Genomic DNA, 16246 nt, shown 5'->3' with positions numbered 1-16246 from the left:
TTATGGGCTTGATGCAGGAACCACTGGATAGAACTCTGTAGCCCATGTTCTATAGGAGGTCAGAGTAAAAGATCATAATGGTCCCCTCTGGCCTTAAAATCTGTTAAACCAGGAATTTCTGTTAATGGTGAAATAGATTATTTTGAAAAGCTTGTATAATGGTTCTGAATAGATTGTGTCCTAAACTAACATTTAGCCTCAGGGTAGAATTTTCAGAAGTACCTAAGTCCCATTTTCAACATTGACCTTAGGTCCAGATGTTCAAAGGTATTAAGGTGCCTAATTAGATTTTCACAAGCACCCAGGCACCTAACTCCTAATTAAATCAATGGGTGCTTGTTAAAAATCTCATTAGGCTCCTCTCTGCATCTTTAGGATCCTAAATGCCTTTGAAAATCATGCCCTAGACCTAGACCCCTTTTTGAAAATGGGATTACAGCTTCTAAATCACTTAGGTACTCTTGAAAGTTTTACCATTGACTAGTTTGTGCATGCATTTTGTGCATGCATTCCATAAAATCACCATGTATATGATTACCTTAATACAGATGATCAAATCTACTTTCCTTTTCTTTCTCACAGCAATGTCTGACCGACAAGAGAGTGCTCTGATTGAGCTGATGGTGTGTACAATTCGACAAGCTGCTGAAGCACATCCACCAGTGGGCAGAGGGACTGGCAAGAGAGTGAGTTTTATTGAAATAGATGGTTCAGACCTTTGTATCACTATGAAATGTTTATATGTTATAGGAGTAGATATATTGTAATACTTTTGTCTGTCGGGTTTAGTGTGTGGATGGCTGGGTGATGTTGGTTGCCTGTGACATATAGGTCAGACTGGATGATGTGGTGGTCCCTTCTGGCCTTACACTCAATGATTCTATGATGAGATATTATATTGATGTACTGTAGAACCATAGTGACAGTTTGTTGCAGTTGACAAAACATTTTATGGGTATTTTGTAACCACCTAATTGTGTTTTGATTTGAATTTTTTTTCGAGAAAAGTAATGGAAATGATAAATCTGAATATGTTTGAATTTTTTTAAGTTCTTTTGCATTCCTAAGTAATTAGGTAGTTGTAAAATTATATCTTGAGAAAAATCACTTTCTTCAGAATTTTAGACAAGGCATCTCATTTTTTTGGAATGCTTTTGTTGAAAATAACAGACAATAAATTTTATTAAAATATTTATAGAAAAATAATTCTTTATTCTCTGATTTAAAAAAAAACACAGACAAAATTATTAACTGCTTTACTTAGGTAAGTATTGTCAAATCAGTTTGCAGCAGTATAGCAAATATGACAGAGTTCATAAATGTTAATGATGTCAATATTCCTCAGCTTCACAGAATAAGATTCAACTAGAGGTCACCAAATGAAATTAATATGTAGCAGGTTTAAAACAAATGGAAGGAAGCATTTCTTCATACAACGTACAGTCAACCTGTGGAACTCTTTGCCAGAGGATGTTGTGAAGGCCAAGACGATAACATAGTTCAAAAAAGAATTAGATAAATTCATGGAGGAGATAGGTCCATCAATGGCTATTAGCCAGGGTGGGCAGGGATGGGATCCCTAGCCTCTGTTTGCCAGAAGCTGGGAATGAGTGACAAGGAAAGGATCACTTCATGATTACGTGTTCTGCTCATTCCCTCTGGGGCACCTGGCATTGGCCACTCTCAGAATACAGGATACTGGTCTAGATGGACCTTTGGTCTGACCCATTATGGCCATTCTTATGTTCTTATCACTGTAGATTGTTGTTGAAATAGATCTTACAGTTCCATCAAATATTGCAACAAAATTTAAGCACAGTAAGGATTTCCTAAGGTGATTTCCATCAGCCATAATGGAGTTAGAGAGGAATTTCCCTATTTCACATGGTTTTCCTGTTTAAAATTGGATTTTTTTTAAAGAAACTGTTTCTGCCTCTCACAGAATTGATACAAATTGCTCAGTTAGAAAGGAGCATGCAGTCTTTCCATTCCCCTACAAATCACCTGTGCTCATCAATAGACACCAGTCACAGCCAGTTAATCTTACTTAACTCTGCCTTGGGTCGAAAAGACCAACCCTGTCCCTAAACAACACTCAGTACAAATAACAAGAAAATCAACATGACCAAAGACTGCTCACCTACCTACAGTACTGAGGGAATCCCGTAACAAGTGCTCGGTGCCAGCTGCAACAATACTGAAGCCACCCTCCATAGGTTCCCACTCAGCCCAATCTTTGATATGGTCAGTATCTCAAGAGTTAGGTACCCTAAGGATCTGATAATACCTTCTGAGCCAGAGTCCCCTCTGTTAACAAGTGCTGCGGATTAGTCAGTTGTCAAGACTCTCTCGATCACTGATCCCGCTATCACCTAGAACACCACATTGCCCTCATCTACTCTGCAAGCTGAACAGCTATGAGTATGTGGAAGAGGACTCATCAGACTCTCAAATTTCAGGGCAGGTTTCCCCTACCTATTCTAGGACACATTGTTCTCCCTCCTATACTGACGTCATAAACATACAGCTAAGGGTAGCATAAAATCCCTCCTTTACCTGTAAGGGGTTAAGAAGCTCAAATAACCTGGTTGGCACCTGACCAAAAGGACCAATAAGGAAAGAAGATACTTTCAAATTGTGTGTGGGGGGGGGAAGTTTGTCTCTCTTTGTTGTGCTCTCTTGGGACAGAGAGAGGGACCAGGTCGGGAAAAAAACCTCTCCTAAAACCCTACCTGAAATAAGCATCTAAGATTACAAAAATTGTAAGTAAAGCAAGGAAATGCATTAGATTATCTTTTGGTTTAGCTTGTGAATTTTCCCTATGCTAAGAGGGAGGTTTATTCCTGCTTTTTGTAACTTTGAAGTTGAGCCTAGAGGGGAATCCTCTGTGTTTCAGATCTTATTACCCTGTAAAATTACCTTCCATTCTGATTTTACAGACGTGCTTCTTTTACTTTTTTCTTTATAATAAAGTTGTTCTTTTAAGAACCTGATTGGTTTTTAGTGTCCTAAAAACCTAAGTGTCTGGTCTGTGCTCACTTGGTTAACCTATTGGTTGGTATATTATACTCAAGCCTCCCCAGGAAAGGGGGTGAAGGGGTTGGGGTGATATTTTGGGGAAATAGGAACTCCAAGTGGTCCTTTTCCTGAATCTTTGTCTAACTCACTTGGTGGTGGCAGCAATACCATCCATGGACAAGGAAGGGATTTGTGCCTTGGGGAAGTTTTTAACATAAGCTGGTAGAAATAAGCTTAGGGGGGCTTTCATGTGGGTCCCCACATCTGTACTTCAGAGTGGGGAGGGAACCCTGACATGGTTTCAGCACGGTGGGATCATTTTGAACCAGAAGCACAGACCTCAGGATTTTAAAAACATTTTTTCTTTTGGCTGATTGAAAACCAGGGAGGTTTTTTTAAAAGGGCTTTTTAAAAAATAAATATATATATATATATAGCTGAGAGCAGCTGGAGTTTTTTTCTTTGCCTGGGGGCAAAGAAATTCAAGTTACAGCAAGGGAATTAACAAGCTGGTTTGTTTTGGGTTTTTTTTTTTGTTTTTCTTGCTAGCTCTTGGGTTGGGTTAGGCTAGGCTAAGCACAGGAAGGCTAGAATGACGGAAAGTGAGGTCCAAAAGAAACTAGAATTAGCCAGATTGGAAGCTGAAGAGAGACAGAAAGAACATGAAAGACAGATGGCCTTAAAGTGCTTGGAGTTGGAAGCGGAGGAGAGGAAACATGCAAAACGCTTGGATACGGAATTAGAGCTGAAGCGCTTAGATCTGGAAGGGGCTAAGCTGAGTCTACCAGATAACCCTAACAATTCTTCTCCGGGGACCGCTCCTCATTCCAGAAAATTCCCCACCTACAAGGCAGGCGACGATACAGAGGCCTTCTTAGAAAATTTCGAAAGGGCCTGCCTTGGGTACAGCATCTCTACAGACGAGTATGTGGTGGGGCTGAGGCCACAGCTCAGTGGACCCTTAGCAGAGGTGGCAGCTGAAATGTCTAAGGAACACATGAACAGCTACGAACTTTTTTTTAAAAAGGCCAGAATTACATTGGGGCTAACACCCGAGCATGCCCATCGGCGGTTCAGAGCCCTAAGGTGGAAACCAGAGGTGACATTTTCCCGACGTGCCTACCACATTGTAAAAAAATTGGGATGCCTGGATATCAGGAGCCAAGTGTTAAATCTCTGGAAGATCTGTCTTTCCTAATGCAAATGGAGCACTTCTTAGGTGGTGTTCCTGAGGAAGTAGAAAGGTACATCCTAGATGGGAAGCCCAAAACTGTAATCAAGGCGGGGGAGATCAGAACCAAATGGGTGGAGGTGGCGGAAAAGAAAAAAGCTAGTAGCAGTTGGAGCGGATATCAGAAGGGGCAACCTGAAACACCACCCTGCCACCGGGGGCAGCCCAAGGCCCCACCAACATCCCAAGGAAAACCCCAAACACCTTATCGTCCCACCCCACCAGTCTCCAACAACTCACCTTGCCCCAGTGACCAGTCAGCTGGACGATGTTTTAAATGTAACGAGCTGGGGCATGTAAAGGCCAACTGCCCCAAGAACCCCAACAGATTGTAGTTCATTACACTGGAATCACACCAAAGGTCCCCAGGCCCAGATGCTTTCCAGATACCCTCAGAGTAAAGGGAAACTGTGAGTGTGGGCGGGAAGAAGGTTATCGCGTGGAGGGACACTGGAGCACAGGTTTCAGCTATCCACCAATCCTTAATAGACCCCAGATTCGTCAACCCAGAGGCCCAAGTGACGATTAAACCATTCATGTCAAAATCGTTAAACTTGTCTACAGCTGAGTTGCCTGTCCAGTACAAGGGCTGGTCTTTTGCAGTCTATGATGATTGTCCCATTCCCATGCTGCTGGGGGAAGACTTGGCCAACCATGTGAAGCTAGCCAAGAGGGTGGGAATGATCACTCGCAGCCAGGCTAAGCAAGCCTCCATACCTATCCCTGTACCAGACCCCCAAACTGAGGTTGTAGAACTGGATCCCCTGCCAACGACTGCAACAGCCATAGTGGATCCAGTCCCAGAGACCCAACCAGAACCAGTCCCAGAACCGGAATGGGCGGAGCAGCCAGCACTGAATCCAGCACTTGCAACCCCGTCTGGCTCCAATGCCAGAGGGCACCCCACCGAGCCTGCACTGGCAACAGCAGATAAACCTACGCAAGAGGCTCAGCCGGAACCTGAAATACAGCATAGTGCACCAGCGAAGAGCGGGTCACAGTCAACAAATAACCCCATCACCTACATCTCTTCCTGAGGGACCAAGCCCAAGTCCACAATCCAGTGAGGAACTGATGTCTCCAGCATCAAGGGAACAGTTCCAGGCTGAGCAGGAAGCAGACAAAAGCCTCCAGGGAGCTTGAACAGCGGCATGGAGCAACTCACCACCTCTTAGCTCTTCTAATCGATCCCGGTTTGTTGTAGAAAGAGGACTTTTATACAAGAAAACTTTCTGGTGGGCACCAGGAAGACTGACATCCTCAAAGACAGTTGGTAATTCCAACTAAGTACCGGGTAAAGCTCTTGAGCTTAGCCCACGATCATCCTAGTGGCCATGTTGGGGTGAACAGGACCAAAGACCATTTGGGGAAGTCCTTCCACTGGGAGGGAATGGGCAAGGACATTTCTAATTATGTCCGGTCTTGTAAGGTGTGCCAAAGAGTGGGAAAACCCCAAGACCAGATCAAAGCCTCTCTCCAGCCACTCCCCATAATTAAGGTTCCATTTCAGCGAGTAGCTGTGGATGTGACACCTTCATGGCAGGGATACAGACGGCTGCCACAACCTATGCTATTTGGGGCTCCTCAGTGGCCTTGCTGGGATCTGTGGGTGTTCTGTCGCCAACAGTTTACATTGCGGTCCTCGCACTACCAGAAGAAACAGAGAAGAACCCATTCTCCTCACCCCTCTTTACCATCACCTAGGCCAGAGAGATCTTTAAGGAGCAAGAGGCAAGGGTCGATGAGGAGATGACACCTCTTACTAATATATCCTACTTATCTCCTAATTAAGCTGTCATGTCTTCATCACCTTCTATGGCGGGTGACTTCAGGCAGTTTCAGGCACTGATGAAGCAGATTGCTGACATGCTGCAGATTCCCTTAGAGGAGGTTCAGGAGTCTCACCATAAACTCTAATATGTTACAAACTTCTACATCTCTGAAGATTGCCATTCCAGTCAATGAAGCTCTTATGGTGTCTGCTAAGCTGGTTTGGCTAACCCCCCTGATGCCACACCACCTACCTATAAGAGAACAGATTCCAGCTAGGGAATAAGAATTTGTTTTCTCACCCAGCTCCAAATTCCTTAGTAATGGAGGCCATTAATGAATAAGGCAGACAACATAACTAAAAGTCTACCCCATACAGTAAGGATCACAAGAGACTCAAACTTTTTGGTCATAAATCCTACGCTGCAGTTCAGAATAGTGGATCATCAGGTGATCATGGCCAAATACAACTATTTAAATTATAATAGTTTAAATTATTTTATTGTGCATCTGCCAGAAGAACATCTGGACAGTTTAAGTCCCACAGTCCAAGTCCCACAAGAGGGTCAATTCTTAGCAAAGACATTGCTCCAGCCCTCCTTGTTTGCAGCAGATACTGCAGCATGGCCTGTCTCCAGTGGAGTGGTCATAAGAAGAGCATCTTGGCTACAACTGTTGAGCTTTACAAGAGAGGTTCAGAGTACTATCAAAAACCTCCTTTTTGATGGGTACAAGCTCTTTGGGGACTTGACAGATATATCTCTCCACACTTTAAAGGGCTGAAGAGCTACACTGCAACCCCCTAGGGATTTACACTCCAGTAAATAAAAGGATATTTATTAGGTCTCAGTTGACGCAAAGAGCATGCCCATCCATATTCAACATGTTGTAGACCTTCTGAACCTCTGTCCAAGAGACCAAGATACACAAAAAAGAAACCTCCTTTGGCTACAGCTGCATCATCTTAGTCATCTATGTCCTCCAAGTGACAGTTTGATGGCTTGGTCAAGAGTCTGAACCGTCCAACTGACAGGGTCTTACAGCTGCACCATCTCACACCCTTCCGTCCTTTTGGATGCCCTCTCTCCCATTTTCAGGATGCATGGGAACATATAACATTGAGCAAATGTGTTTTGGAAACCATAACAGCTGATTACACTATCCATTTCAAATCTATCCCTCCTATCCATTCCTCCTCCCCATCCCTCTTCAAGGACTCCTCTCATGATCAGTTGCTAGAACATGAGGTGACCTGTTCTCTACATTTAGGTACTATAGAACCAGTTCCTATACAACACTGGGGATTCTATTCAAAGTACTTCCTGATTCCCAAAAAGAATGAGGGGTGGAGGCTAATTTTAGACCTCAGGTCTCTAAACAAATGTGTAATGCAACAAATTCAGGATGGTGACACTTGCAGATATAATTCCTTTGTTAGAAGTAAGAGATTGGTTTGCAACTCTCAACCTAGAACACTTATTTTAATGTCGCTATTCACCCTTCACTACAAGAGATTTCTTTGTTTTCTAATAAACACTGAGCTCTACAAATACAGGTTGCTCCCTTTAGACCTATCTTCAGCACCAAGGATATTTTCAAACATTCTGGCAGTAGTTGCTGTTTACCTATGTAGTTTGGGTATAATCATTTTCCCACACCTAGACAATTGGTTGATCAGGGACAGAGCATATCAGGAAATGTTGACGTCGGTAAAGAGTACTTGTTCCCTGTTTCACAGCTTGGGCCTTCAAATTAACCTTGAAAAGTCCTTCAAGTAAAAAGTAGTTCAAGTCTACAGCGTTTAGATTTCACAGGAGTTTCTCTGGCTGTACTGACAGGCAGAGCATAGCTACCATCCATCAGATTTCATGCATTAGCAAATCTCATCTAAAAGATTCTGGGTGGTTCTTAGGTAATAATAAAAGATTGTCTTCAGCTGCTGGGACACTGGTCAGCTTGTGTCTTTGTAGTGTGCAGCATGCCAGATTACACCTCCGAGGTCTACAGGGATGGCTTTGAATGGATTACAAACCAAACAAATGCAGTTTAAGCAGATTAATGTCTGTACTCTCAGATGTAACCCACAATCCAAAAATGAAGCATGTGGTGTTATCACTATGATAGAAGGAATCTACAAGAATGGAACATCTGTGCAGGTTTTGGTTTGGTACTTCCGCCAAATGAGTGAGTGAGGAACTGCACAGATGTTCCATTCTTGTAGATTCCTTCTATCATAGTGATAACACCACATGCTTCATTTTTGGATTGTGGGTTACATCTGGGACCTCACAAGGTTGAGGAAAAATGGACACTACAAGAGCAGCTTCTCTACGTTGATCTTTTGGAATTGAGAGCCATCAAAAATGCTTGTCCACACTTTCTACTGCTAATCAAATCAAAGTCTGTAAGGATAATGATAGACAACAAGACATGCATGTATTATAGCAACCATTAGGAAGGTGCACATTCCCCATCTCTCTGGGCAGAAGTGATAAAACTCTGAAGTTGGTGCATAGCTAACCACATATTCATTTCAGCTTCTTGCCTCGCAGGTATTAAGAACGCTATGGCAGATGACCTCATCAGACATTTCTTTCAAAGTTACAAATGGGAACTGAACTTCTGAGTCCTCCACAATATATTCTCAGCCGGGAGGGTACTGTGTTTGCCATGGCAGCCAACGCAAAATGTATCAATCTGACAGTCCATATCCCTATGTCCACACCTTTTTCAAGACTATGATAAATTTTGTACAAACTACGCATTGTAAAGTATCATCTGAAAACTCATGATTTGCTGATCATTATTGTCCTGGTCAAATATGTGTGGCAACAGCGCATGTAAAGTTATAAGATTCTACTGTATGCTATTAAGACATATTCCAAATCTGAGGAAGCAGCCACAAACCAGTTCCTCGGAGACAAAAGGCAAACTGATGCCTCAAGTAGTGTCAACAAAATGGCCTCTTGTCTGTTTAAGCAGCCATTCTTTGGCAAGAAAAAGGATGTGAGCAAGAAATCTACAAAGAAACAGCTGAAGGTTCCTGTCCCCACAGACTTTGTCTCCTAAACCCCAGCTGGAAATGATTCTCAAAGGAGATGAAAAAGTATAAAGAATGAAGAACAGACGCCCCAAATCATTTCTACCATCATCTCTACTCACAACATTGATAACACTTGAAGGACAAAGGAAGCATCATTGGATTGGGGAGGGATCCTGGCAGAAAGGAATTTGGCCAGTAAGACTGCAAAAACGTAGTGAGAGAGACTTTTGCTTTGAATTCACTTAGCTTGTTAAGTTAAGTATTAGTTGCGTTTCACCTTTTATTTCTTTGTAACCAATTCTGACTTTTATGCCTCATTACTTGTAATCACTTAAAATCTATCCTTCTCTAGCTAATAAACTTGTTTTATTGTTTTATCTAAACCAGTGTGCTTGGACTGAAATGTTTGAGAAAATCCATAAAATGGCGGACTTTATATGAGCTTGTATTGTCCAGGAGAGGGCTGTGGAGTACCAGATAGACATTTCTGGGGGATGTTTGGGATGGAGTGTTGCCTTGCAATACTGACCCAAGATCCTGGTTGAACACTTCACTCCACCCTGCAGATTCTGAGGTGCCAAGCATGGTTCCTTGATGGTTCTTGGCAATAGAAATATCCTGTTTGTCAGAGGTGCAACATGTTTTATTAAATAGTAGAAAAGAATCTACAAGAAATACTTACATCCCAGAAATTGAAACGATATTATCTTTGGTGTAACCGTCGTTAGATTTTGGCTACTCACTCTCCTTTTCCCAGAGTATTGGATTACCTATTGGAACTGAAAAATCGGGGCTTTCCGTGAATTCCATTAAGGTTCACTTAGCAGCAGTAAAAGCTTTTCACATACCCATAGGAGATTTTTCACTCTTCACTCATCCAACTACAACAAGATTCCTAAGAGGTGGAGCAAAAAGTATGTGATCGTGTGATTTAATGCTATCATAATTCAGATATACAAGAGAGCCAAATTAAGGTTGCCATGCTGCCTGAATGTGGGGGAGGAGCAGTGTCTCTCAGGCTTACAGCCAACGGAGACAGACAGTAGCAGACAGAAGATTAGCTGCACTTGTCTACTCTGGTACGCTCCCTCACTGAGGTTGCAATGAGGTGTGTAAACCCTGCTCCAGGCAGGAAGGAGTTAAGTTGTTGCTCTGGGCTTAGGGTGACCATATGTCCCGTTTTGGCCAGGACAGTCCCTTTTTAGGCCCTGTCCCAGCTGTTCTGAATTTTTTTCCAAAAGGAGGCATTTGTCCCATTTGCTCTTGCTGACTTGATCAGTTGGGAAGAGCAAACAGGACAAATGCCCACTTTTGTCAAAAAAGTGGGGTGCAGTGTGGAGGAAGTGAGCAGAGATGCCGGGGACCCCCTGTTGCGTGGGGGGGCCCTCAGGGTTCCAGCGACCGGGCAACAGCCTGGCGCGCAGTGCAGGGTGACAGGATTACAGCAACAGGCAATAGTAGGGGGTGTCCTTGGGCGAGCAGCTGGGGTGTCCCGTTTTCTTTTTGGGAAATATGGTCACCCTATCTGGGCTGGAGTGGCCCCATCACTTCCACACCTGCGAGTCATATTGAGAGTGAAGGAGGAACTAAAGAGGAGGCAAAGCTCAGCTTCACAGAGGATAACTCTTCCCAGCTCACGGGGAGAGGCCTGGCAGCAAGTAGAGCCTGTTCCCTTGACTAAACGAAAACCCCAAGTCCCCTAAGGTAAAGGGGGCTGAATTATATTCTTTATGCTGGTCACCCAGCAGACTATGAACTGGATTGTACCCCATCCAAGGCCTGTCTGAAGGAAGAGAGGCAGAGGCCCAACTGGGACTGACTCTAAATTCCTTTTCCTTCATTTATTTTCCTGCTTTATTTTTTGTTGTTTCTTGGGTTCCCAGAAGGGGTGAGCATCCAGAGAGACTCAGCTGGAGGGTTAAGATTTTGTTTCCTTCAGAATGCTTCCACTTGAGTGACTGGACCTGGAGTCAGTATAGAACCCCATTAACACCTCAAGGGGGCACTGTTGAAACACCAAAAGCCTGACAGAGGTCCATAAATTAGCCTGACAGAGCAGGAGGAGGAAAATCGTGGGCAAAGACTGCCTTGTAAGACCCAGGGTCTGAGTCCTTTCCCAAGTGATGTAAGCAGAGAGCCCAGTGAGCAGCTTCTGCCAGTACAGAATCAGAATACTGGACTTGCGATGCAGTTAAAAGGTTTATCCATGAGCAGCTGTTCAGAATTTTAACTTCTTAACTGGAGAATTGTCCCTGTGAGTGCCAGTGGGCGTGGTGAACCCCATAGAATGTTCCACACATGGGACTGGAAGGAACCTCCTGCGTCATCCATTCCAGTCCCCTATTGTCATCGGTAATACAATCATATAATCTTATCATAAACTTATGAAGATCTATCTTAAAACTAGTTAGGTTGTTTTCCCCACTACTACTGTTGGAAGGCTGTGTCCAGTTCTGGTGCCAACAATTCGAGAAGAATTTTGATAAATAGGAGAGAGTTCAAAGGAGATCCATGAGAATAATTAAAGGATTAGAAAACATGATTTATAGTAATAGATTGAAGGAGCTCAATCTGTTTACTTTAACAAAGAGGAGATTAAAGGGTGACTTGAGGTCTATAAGCACCTACATGGGGAACAAATATTTAATATCGGGTTCTTCTGTGTAGCATAGAAAGGTCTAGCATGATCCAATGCCTGGAAGTTTAAACTAGACAAATTCAGCCTGGAAGTAAGGTGTAAATGTTTAACAGTGAGAGTAATTAACCATTTGAACAATTTACCAATGGTACTTGTGGATTCTCCATCACAGGATTTATAAATCAGGATTAGATGTAGCAACCTTTTATGTACTTGAAAACTATTATCATGTGTCTCCCCCCCCCCCCCCAGTCTTCTCTTCTCTAGACTAAACAAACCCGCTTTTTTTATCTTCCATCATAGGTCATGTTTTCTAGACCGCTAATCATTTTTGTTGTTCTTCTCTGGACTTTCTCCAATATTTCCACATCCTTTCTGAAACGTGGCGTCCAGAACCGGACACAATACTCCAGCTGAAGCCTAATCAGCTTGGAGTAGAGTGGAAGGATTTCTTCTTGTGTCTTGCTTAAAACATTCCTGCTAATACAGTCCAGAATTATATTCCCCTTTTTTGCAACAGTTTTATATTGTTGACTCATATTTAGCTTGTGATCCACTATGACCCCCAGATTCCTTTCCACAGTATTCCTTCCTAGGCAGTCATATCCCATTTTGTATGTGTGCAACTGATTCTTCCTTCCTAAGTGGAGTACTTTGCATTTCTCCTTATTGAATTTCATCCTATTTACTTCAGACCATTTCTCCAGTTTGTCCAGATAATTTTGAATTTTAATCCTATCCTCCAAAGCACTTGCAACTCCTCCCAGCTTGGTATCATCCACAAACTTTATAAGTGTACTCTGTATGCCATTATCTAAACCATTGATGAAGATACTGAACAGAACTGGACCCATTTGATATGCCCTTCCAGCTTGACTGTGAACCACTGATGATTACTCTCTGGGAATGGTTTTCCAGCTACTTATGCACCCACCTTATAGTAGCTCCATCTAGGTTGTATTTCCCTAGTTTATGAGAAAATCATGAAAGACAGTATCAAAAGTCTTACTAAAGTCAAGATATACAACATCTACTGCTTCCCGCCTATCAAGAAAGCTTGTTATCCTGTCAACAAAAGCTATTAGTTTGGTTTGACATGATTTGTTCTTGACAAATCCGTGCTGACTGTTACTTATCACCTTTTTATCTTCTAAGTGTCTGCAAATTGATTGCTTAATTATTTGTTCCATTATCTTTCCGGGTACTGAAGTTAAGCTGAATTGTCTGTAATTCCCGATTGTCCTTATTCCCCTCTTTATAGATTGTCACTAGATTTGCCTTTTCCAGTCCTCTAAAATCTCACCCATCTTCCATGCCTTTTCAAATATAATCGCTAATGGCTCAGATATCATCTCAGTCAGTTCCTTGAGTATTCTAGGATGTATTTCATTAGGCCCTGGCATCTAACTTGTCTATGGGCATGGCTACACTTACAGACATAGAGCACTTTGAGTTAAACCAGCCTTCGTAGAGTGCAGTAGGGAAAGAGCTGCAATCTGTCCACACTGACAGCTGCAAGTGCACTGGCATGGCCACATTAGCAGCTCTTGCAACAGCCACAGAGAGCAGTGCATTGTGGTAGCTATCCCAGCATGCAAGTGTCTGCAACATGCTTTTCAAATGTGGGGGGATAGGGTGGAGTGTGACAGGGAGTGTGTTGTGTGTATGTGGGGGGGAGAGAGTGGGTTTTTGGGGGGCTGAGAGCATGTCAGCGTGCTGTCTTGTAAGTTCAGACAGCAGCAGACCCCTTTTCCCCCCACCTCTCTCTCTCACACGGCATTCCACAGTAACGGTTGCTTTGTCTCGGAGCAGATAAGCATGCCAGCTGTCAGAAAGGGAGCTTTTAAAGGGCATATCCACATTCCTGCAGCGATGACAAAACAATTACAAAAGTGGCCACTTGACTTAAGGGGATTATGGGACATTTCTGGAGGCTGATCAGAGCGCAGTAATGCAACACCTCGTTCACACTGACACCCGGACGTTTTAGACAATGCACACCAAGCATTAATCTTCTCGCCGAGATGGAATGCCAGGAGCGCTCTAGCCCTAGAGTCATAGCACCCTACGTGCCTTACCAGTGTGGACGGGTAGTGAGCTAGGGTGCCCGGGGCTGCTTTAATGCGCACAAACTCGCAAGTGTAGCCAAGCCCTAAGTAATTTTTATTTTGTTTTTTTCCCTATTTTAGCCCCTGATACTACCTCATTTTCACTGGCATTCATTGTTAGATGTCTAATTGCTACTAAAGATTTTAGTGAAAATGAAAAAGTCATTTAGCACTTCTGCCATTTCCACATTTTCTGTTATTGTTTTCCCCCCTTTACTGAATAACGAGCCTACTCTGTCCTTGGTCATCTTCTTGCTTTTAATGTATTTGTAGAATATTTTCTTCTTACCCTTTATGTCTCTAGCTAGTTTAATCTCGTTTTTGTGCCATGGCCTTTCTAATTTTGTCCCTGCTTTCTTGTGTTGTTTATTTATATTCATCCTTTGTAATTTGATATAGTTTCCACTTCTTGTATGATTCTTTTTGGAGTTTCTGATCATTTAAGATCTCCTGATTAAGCCAGGGCAGTCTCTGTCCTACGCAGTGATATAGTTTGCTCTTGTGCCCTTAATAATGTCTTTGAAAAACTGCCAACTCTCTTGAACTGTTTTTCCCCTTAGAATTGCTTCCCCTGGGATCTTACCCACCAACTCCCTGAGTTTGCTAAAGTCTGCTTCCTTAAAATCCATTGCCTTTATTAGTCTTTTTCCCCTCTTACCATTCCTTAGAATCATGAACTCTATCAATAATTTCATTATCACTTTTTCCCAACCTGCCTTCCACTTTGAAATTCTCAACCAGTTCCTCCCATTTGTCAAAATCAAATCTAGAACAGCTTCTCCTCTAGTTTCTTTCTCCATCTTCTGAAATAAAACATCTCCAGTATAGTCCAAGAATTTCTTATATAATCTGTGCCCTGCTGTGTTATTTTCCCAAAAGATGTCTGGGTAGTTGAAGTCCCCCATCTCCACCTAGTCCTGTGCTTTGGATGATTTTGTTAATTGTTTATAAAAAGCCTCATCCACCTCTTCTTCCTGGTTAGATGCTATGTAGCAGACCCCTACCATGACATCACCCTTGGTTTTTACCCCTTTTATCCTTACCCAGATATTTTCAACAAATCTGTCTCCTATTTCCATCTCAGCATCAGTCCTAGTGTATACATTTTTGATATATGAGGCAACACATCTTCCCTTTTTACCCTGGACATACTAATTTTCAGCTGCATTTTTCTCAGAGACCATCAAATCAATGGAACTTACACTCATGGGAAAAGACTCACTGGTGTCTTCAGGCCCCCTAGGGGCCACTGATCAACAGATCAGGACACGCAGATATCATCAACTTCCTTGCACATTTCTAGCAAAAAAAAACAAAAAAGGTCAGGAGTCTGGATGTGTTTTTCTCCCTTCCTAGAAGTACTGAGAAAAGAACTCCCTGCACCAGTTGCAAAAGTTATGTTGTTACAACTCAGGGCATTGGAAGTTGTATGGTGAATCCTCCTGTCTGATTATTCCAGTCTACTCAGTCTACAAGAATAATGACTAGAGTCTAACATCGGGATATTGATTGGCTTGTTGAAGGTCGGCCACATTCCCGGTGACATTAGCTATCTGATTGTAAGTCTGCATTAGACCCAGAATCTGCCAGTGCCATATTTATCACCTGGACTGGGCCTATGAAATTTTAGGGCCCAGGACCAGCAGCAACTCAGGAGTGCCTATAATGGCAGACCATGTAAGGGAACATACTAATATGTTTTGGGGTGTTTGCAGTAGAAGCTGATAAGGCATTCAGTTTGGTTCATTATCCATTCCATCCCTACCACTGGGACAGACCCTTCTTAGCGGTATGCCTGTTGAATCCCTGCCTGACTTCTTACACCAAAGCCAGACATCTTACTGACTAATGTCAGGAGGGACTCTGGTCTGATCTAGACGCAAGTCTTAAGACCTCCATGACCCAAGGATCTTGGAAGGTGACCCGTCTGTGGACCTGAGTGGAGCTGTTGAGCAGAGTCCCTGCTCTGGGTTTTCTTGCACCCCACTTACTATGACTCAGCGCACAATGCTTTGGCCAATAGAACTAATGTGATCCTTGGAGGCATAAACACGAATCTCAAGTGGAGAGGTTATTTTACCTCTGATTTGGCACTGCTTCAACCGCTGCTGAAATACTGTGTCTGGTTATGGTGCTCACAATTCAAAGAATGATTTTCATAAATTCAAGAGGGTTCAGAGAAGAGCCATGAGAATGATTGGAAGTAATGATTTCTAGGGATAGACTCAAGGAGATGAAGCTATTTATCTTAACAAAGAAAAGTTTAAGGGGTGACTTAATGACAGACTATAATACTTACTTGGGGAACAAATATTTAACATGGGCTTTTCAGTTTTGCAGAAAAGGTCTAACACAGTCCAATGACTGAAAGATGAAGCTAGAGAAATTCAGACTGGAAATAAAGCTGTAAATTTTTATAGTGAGAGTAATTAACCATT

General features: G+C 42.8%; 1 protein-coding gene across 4 annotated transcripts in view; it reads left to right on the top strand.

Moving 5' to 3' along the window:
- STAG1 (stromal antigen 1) overlaps positions 1-16246 on the top strand; it is a 349145-nt gene that overhangs the window by 234251 nt on the left and 98648 nt on the right. For all 4 annotated transcript variants that reach the window (XM_045030098.1, XM_045030097.1, XM_045030100.1 and 1 more), the window contains one exon: positions 583-686. In XM_045030098.1, coding sequence (XP_044886033.1) covers positions 583-686 — 104 coding nt within the window. The remainder of the gene's footprint in view (positions 1-582; positions 687-16246) is intronic.

This window comes from Mauremys mutica, chromosome 9, assembly GCF_020497125.1.
Source record: "Mauremys mutica isolate MM-2020 ecotype Southern chromosome 9, ASM2049712v1, whole genome shotgun sequence".
NCBI classification, from domain to species: domain Eukaryota; kingdom Metazoa; phylum Chordata; order Testudines; family Geoemydidae; genus Mauremys; species Mauremys mutica.
The sequence above is the reverse complement of the archived record's forward strand: the minus strand, read 5'-3'. Positions and strand labels throughout refer to the sequence as shown.